Source organism: Anser cygnoides, chromosome 7 (assembly GCF_040182565.1).
Source record: "Anser cygnoides isolate HZ-2024a breed goose chromosome 7, Taihu_goose_T2T_genome, whole genome shotgun sequence".
In the NCBI taxonomy this organism is placed as follows: Eukaryota; Metazoa; Chordata; class Aves; order Anseriformes; family Anatidae; genus Anser; species Anser cygnoides.
In genome coordinates this window covers 10,175,089-10,181,780 of record NC_089879.1, presented here as the reverse complement: position 1 = coordinate 10,181,780, position 6,692 = coordinate 10,175,089, and the positions used below count along the sequence as shown (strand labels likewise).

The window sequence follows — 6,692 nt, the reverse complement described above, 5'->3', positions numbered from 1 at the left end:
AATCAATCAGCCCTCCCTGAGCCTCTTCTGCTGGTAGAGAATAAATCAAAGGCAAGACAGGTGTTTTATTGATGCACTCCAGCTGGCTGTTAACAAGCCGTGGTGGGTACCCATCACGTGGCAGCCATCAAACGGCGCAGAGCTCACGTACAGAGGCTGCTTAAGTATTTGTTTGGGGTTCTGGAAAGCCTCCCAGAGAAAACGCGTGGTGCTAAAATAGTGCCACCATGTATTCCATGGCATTTATAAACCTTGTTGACTTTGGGCAGATACGATCAGTGGAGCCCAAAGCCCTGAGATAACACAATAGTCAAGGCAGTGGTAAACTAAAAACTCAGGAAATGCCACTTGGCTTCCAACATTTCCAAAACAGGGGCAGAGTTAAACTGTAACCTGCTAACAGATTGCAGAGTTAATTTTTAATTTGTTGTTGTAATCTGCCAGGAAGAGTCTGGAAGGTGAAAAGGCCAGGGGCAGGATTCCTTCAGTTTTCTGGTCACTGGGGATTTTACAGCTGGTAGGATGCTCCTACTGATCTCCCGTGGAAGTGCCCACACAGGATGCAAGGCGCAGTGCAGAGGCACAGTGATGTTACTCGGTTTGCTCTCTATTCCTTTCCTAATGACTTCTGGTACCGCATGTGCTTTTTGACAAGCTAAGACACTAAGCAAACATTTTTACAGAGCAATCTTAATAAAGCCCTCATTTGTGTTGTCTTGAATGGTAACAGGAACAAGCGTTGTAATTTGAATTAGAGCGGCTCCTGATCTCAGGGCTCAGGGATAAAGAGCCAACCAGCCAAAGGAGCCTGACCAAGCTGCTTCTGCACAAATCCAGTTCTAGTATGCCTAGGAAAAGTGCCTGGACCTGGAAGGCTGACCTTCACCATCCATCCTTCTGCTCCTACCACGCCACAGCACAAACAGGGACAGAGGCCATGGACCCAGCACCAAGAACAAAGGGAACTTCAGCCTCACCAGGCCATCTATTTCAGGGTTTCTCTATGCCTCCATTAAAAAAAGATTTTACTGCATCAAACCTGATTCTTTTTATTGCAACTTGAAGACTAAATTCACTCTCATCCAACTTAGGAGCTCCCATATCTAGGGATTAATCAAAATTACTTTTTTTCTTATTCACAAGGGCAAAAAATAGATATATTTTTTTCTTTTTTTCTTGTCCATATCATCCTTCAAATAGAGCTCTTCAAACTAAACATGGTATCCCAGCTGAGACCTTATCAGTCTGAATAGACTGGAAAATTATGCCCTGTGTTTGTCATTCATGTGCAGGTGTAGGATATTTTGCATACCATCTACGCTTTTCATAACATCGTGCCACTTCTGGCCCATGTTCAGCTTGTGATCTACCAGTAAACTCAAAGAGTTTTCTCCAAAGAATTGCTACAACCTCCAGGGTGCCACCTGGCTCTCCCAGATCGTGTTAACTACAGATGTAAAGAGCATACCCTCTGTACCATTCCCCAAATCACCGAAGAGACCAGACTTAGAATAGATGCTAGTGGAAGTGTCCACTCTTAATAGGAATTATTTCAATCCATAAATCCATAATTTTTCCATTCTGACTGTGAATTGTTCTTTAAGGAGAGAAGAAAAAAAAAAAAACTCTTAAAATTTGTACATATGCAGCCTTCCTCAAACTTCCATCACTTCCTAGATGGAAGACAGCATCAGAAGTGACGTGGATTAGAAGAAAAAAAGAAGAGGTTCATAGGCGTCATTGAAGTCACGTGTGGCTTTAGGCACCTTATCTGAGATCCATGTCTAGGTTTCCTTATCCATCAGGGATTGTAAAGCATTTGAGACCTAGAGACTGTAAGTACTACCAGTTTAAGAACCATATTATTACTATGCTGGAGAACGTCCTTTTAAGGCCAGTTACTCATAGAAATTTTTCCATGCATATTTCGTTGAAATTTTGCATCTGTAAGTACACATGTAACTAATAGCTATACAATAATTAATTAATTAGCTTTTCTTTCTGTTACTGTCAATGGCTATGACATAGACGAAGTCTAAAAGTCTCTTCAGGCTTTACAGTCTCTGGGGCCTGAACTCTGGCACAACACACAGCAATGAACATTTCATACATATTCCTTCACAAAAGTCAGAAAGTTTCAGGTGGGACAACATACAGAAGAATTAACAGGGACAATATTTCTCACCCAGGAAATCCAAAGTGCAACAAAGATCTATAAAAGACTGAAAAGAAAACATTTCAAGTAGCAATTCAGATCAAAGGGGATCTTACCTTGAAAATGCAAGGCTGCTGAAAACTTGGTGTACCATAAGAGAGAACAAAGCAGAGAGTTCAAATCAAGCGATCCTTCTAAATAAGCCTGACAAGCTTTTATTACAAGAAAACTGAATTAAGCAAAAAACAGAGATAAGTGCTTTATCTGACATTTGGGATTTTAGAAGACTGAGCAATAGGAAGACATTTACACAAAGAATAACTTGTAAGGTCATCACCAATAAAAATTGGGTTTTATTCAAGCTATTCACTATAATTAAATTTCAGTTTCCTACCTCAGCCAAGAGTTGTCAACTAATTGAACTTTGCTTGCAGGTGAACGTTGCTAGAGGCCTCTTAAAGAATCAGTTGATTATGACTTTTTTTTTTTTTCTGAAAGGTGAAACAGCATCCCTCCTTCTCAATTTAAGTAATGATCATCTATGCAGGTTTTATTATATTAGAGCCCCACTCCAATTGATTCACATTTGCCAGATGCTGTCAGAGTTGCTGAAAGGGGCTTATTGTTCTCTTGGTTGGTTTGAAATCACCATGTGAAGGGATAATCTGTAGAATCAGACTTCTGCATGGCCCACCCCTCCCTGTACGGTAAGAGGAACTTTCAGAGCCTTTAAAAAACATGGAGGCCACATACAAGATCCTTGAGAGGATGGGAACAGTGGAACTAAATGGCACCTCTGCTTTGTGACCAAATGGAACTGACTCAGGAGTCAGGATGTCATCTCAATTGGCTTTTTAAATGGTTCTGCTCTAGTCAATACACCAGTAGAAATTCTTCTCAGTCTCCAACTTTCATGTGCACCCACATCTGTAAGGAAAGCTTTTCATGGTTTAACTTCGGGAACTACATGGAAAGGGACAAAGCTATCAAATGAATTATTTTAGCAGGCTATTAAAAAAAAAAAAAACACTCTAGAAGAACTTATTAAATGTCATATTAGCAAACAGTTTAATTTATTAAAATGAATCCAGTACACCTCTGTGCTTCTACAATAGACACCCATTACACGTAACAAGTAAATTGCGGTAACATTCACAAGGAAGCAGTACCAGTCTCATAAGCACAGAAACAAAATAGCAACAGTATCTTACAACACCTCCAGCTCAACCTTCTTCTAAATTTGTGATTCCAATACTTCATGGAGCAGGCGGTCAGTTCTGTTAAACTAAGTGTGCGTATTCGCTTCCTAATCGAAGATATGTGAGTAAAGCCCTATGCTGTCAAAGAGAAGGCAGGTATGCTTCATACATCACTGTGAGTAGAGTAAACGTTAACAAAATTATGATCCCCGGGGGACTGGGTAGTTGTGGCAGCATGGAAAATGGAATTCTTCCATCACTCTAAAATACAAGATCTATAGGATGCATATGAAAACATTACATTTCACTTCTTATCAAAGACCCTGGCCCAAAAGACTTGCACACCTGAGTAATATGTTTGTAAGAATGATGGGACTTGTGTAAGCCTTTATAAGAGGAGAGTCTTAAAATACATTTGTGGTAATTCAGAGTCTATAATTTCTTCTTTACTAGTTAACTTTACCAAGGTTAACTCAACCTGGTGTTGTATCAGCAAAGGAAACATGAGAGATTAATAAAATCAGAAGACACTGAAGGTGTAAATACAGTGCAAAAGTGTTGGGTATAGTTTTTGACTGTTACAGTCTGATTATTTTTATTCTGTGCTTTATTTTCAGGAAAAAGCATAGTTGTGTGTCATAATATACATGCTTGCATACATACACACTTGCTGCAGAAAGCAACGGCTTCCACTGGCAGATGATTCATAGTACATGACTTCTCACATGCAGTTTTTTCTTATAAAACACAGTCTTAGAGGCGTACCCTCCCTCTGCATACTAAAAGGATTCATTAATGTGTATTCACATGCATAGTACCCTACCCTCTCATTGACTTACATTAATCAGATTTTTTTAATTTTATTTTTTAGAAGGTAATCCATAAGTTATCTTTAGATGCGACACCTAGCCAGAACACTCCAGTGACCTTAGTACTCCTGGGTTTTACGGTAACTAATACAGATTGTTGGCAGAACAATCTTAATAAAATGACTCAAGTTTTGTTTGCTTCATATTGCTTCATTTGTAAAAATCTTTTTATATACAGTCTTCACTGTTAGTACACTTCAGATTTACTGAAATGTAGTAAACTGAGGCTTGTTATTCAGAAGCACCTAGTCTTTTTTGACATTAAATGGAAGCCATCAGCAACAACTGTTGTATGAGCGTTCATTGGGTTAACCAACAGTACACGTTAGCTAGAACGAGATGAAACTTTCCTAAAGAGATAGAGGACTTCACAAAACAAATCATGTGCTAGTCACTACCCTGCCAAAACAGCAGAAGTGTACAAAAACAGATGCAGTTCTATGGTCAGTTTGTATCCATATTAATGTAGCTTTGGTTCAGAAATTCTTTTAAGTGTTGTAGAGCACCTGGTTTAGTGACAAAACACATGCATCTCACAGTGCTAATTGTATAATGCTAACAAACTATAAACCACAGGTTCCAAATATTAATAGCATTTAATAAAAAAATTTACAGAAATATTCTTGTTGACGAATGTGCAGTACGAATGCAAGCTCCTTGGCCACAAACTCAAATTATGTGCATCAGTTTTGTGCTGGCATAACAGTGCAAATGCTGGGATTCAAGTATGTTTGTCCATATTTATGCTAAGCAACAGAGATTCACGTGATGAATTTGGGGGGATTTTCTGCTCACAAGGCCATGATGTGAGAATCAAGTGAAACGCTGCAGTAATGGAAATGTTGATTTCCCTCATAGCAAAGGCAATCTAAATGAGGAAAACACATTTCACAAGCAAACCAGCTTCATGTACCACCAAGTTATTGCTTCAACTAGATCAGCTGTACTAAAAACACAGGACCACAGCTTGCAATCTAACCTCCTCTCACATAAGAGAAGATGAAATCTACAGTGCAAGTCCTCTGTGCAAAACAATGACACTGCAAGACTAGAGTTCTGTTTCATTGGACAGAATTATTCATCATTTGTTGTTTTTTGTTTTTTTTCTTATAAGCCAGTTAAATTAGAGCCCGAAGGACATTGTTTATGACATTCTATGTTTCTAGAGGCTACTCCTTTGTGCTAATTTAAATCTGTTCAGCAACAGAATACAATATGAACCACTGTTTTCCTAATAATTGCGAAAGTTATTGCTGAAATTTTAGGGTCAAAATTAAAAATTATTTCACCAAATCAAGCTTTTACTTCACTTAAAAAAAAAAATCTGACACCCTATTAATTAAAAAAAAAAATCTTAATAGCTTTTCTCAATTAAATAGTAAACTAAGATTTTACAAGATATTCACACTTCGGCAACTGTCTCCTGACTTTCAATTAGCTGAAGGACAGATGCCACAATAAAAACAAAAAAGCTACTCTCACATTCTTCATGACAGCAGTGATTAGTGCAATTTACCACTGCACTATTCAGATCTAATAGTGCAAGCTGTGCCTGCTGACAACACTTCTCACAATCATCTGCTACATGATCGTTTTTCTCAGATGTTTGTAACTGTTACTCTCATTAGAATTTTGGCATTTATGTTAGCGGTTATGCAAATCTATGGCTTTATCCATGAAGTATATAACCTGCCTAAGCAAAATTTTAGAAACCATTTATTTAAAACAATAAAACTGGATCGGAATGGAAGTTAGTTTTTTATGCCATAAGCTGTGTTGCCACTAAACTCAAGATCTCAGGGTTAGCTATAGATCACAAATATTTGTATTTGTGCATCTGTTACAGTCTTTAAAAGTACATTTATTTAAAACATAACACTGATAAAACTTCACTCTCCATTTTAAACCTAATTGCTTATTTTATTTTTTGCAACATATTTAACTCGTATCCGAAGTGTCATTCGAGTATCATAACAGGATTGGGACTGTAAGAAACCAATAAATGCATACATAATAAGGCACTTGTCTTCCAGTAGTTCAAGTCAGAGAAGGCCTTACCCAGACAGTGGCACCTTAAAGTTTGAAGGATTAGCAAATGTTGTCAGGCTCTGACACAGTCTCAAAACCTGTCTTCATGTCCCTGGACAAAGGTGCTGTATGTGTTCTATAGTACCATGAAGCTCATGATGAATTCCAGTAGTTTTTGCCTGTTGCGCTGAGGTAGGAACGTAGTGCTAAGTTCCAAAATAGTGTCTCTCCTTTGTTTTGTTTGACTGAAAACCTGAAACACAGCATGGATATATGTAATTATCACCATATTCAAGTAATCACCGTTTTTAAGAAAAGAAACTATGAAATAAGCACAATGTATGATAAACAGCCAACTCCTAACAAAATTGAGGAACCAAACAGGCACTCAAAATGCATCTGAATTGAATATGCATGCACTTTGAAAACAAGAATTCAGAT

At 38.0% G+C, this 6,692-nt stretch overlaps 1 protein-coding gene across 7 annotated transcripts in view; it reads right to left on the bottom strand.

The window, feature by feature from the left end:
• Window positions 1-3,196: 3,196 nt before the first annotated feature.
• GPAM (glycerol-3-phosphate acyltransferase, mitochondrial) overlaps window positions 3,197-6,692 on the bottom strand; it is a 48,899-nt gene continuing 45,403 nt past the window's right edge. For all 7 annotated transcript variants that reach the window (XM_048060414.2, XM_067000607.1, XM_067000608.1 and 4 more), the window contains exon 21: window positions 3,197-6,504. In XM_048060414.2, coding sequence (XP_047916371.1) covers window positions 6,388-6,504 — 117 coding nt within the window. In that variant the 3' untranslated portion in view covers window positions 3,197-6,387. The remainder of the gene's footprint in view (window positions 6,505-6,692) is intronic.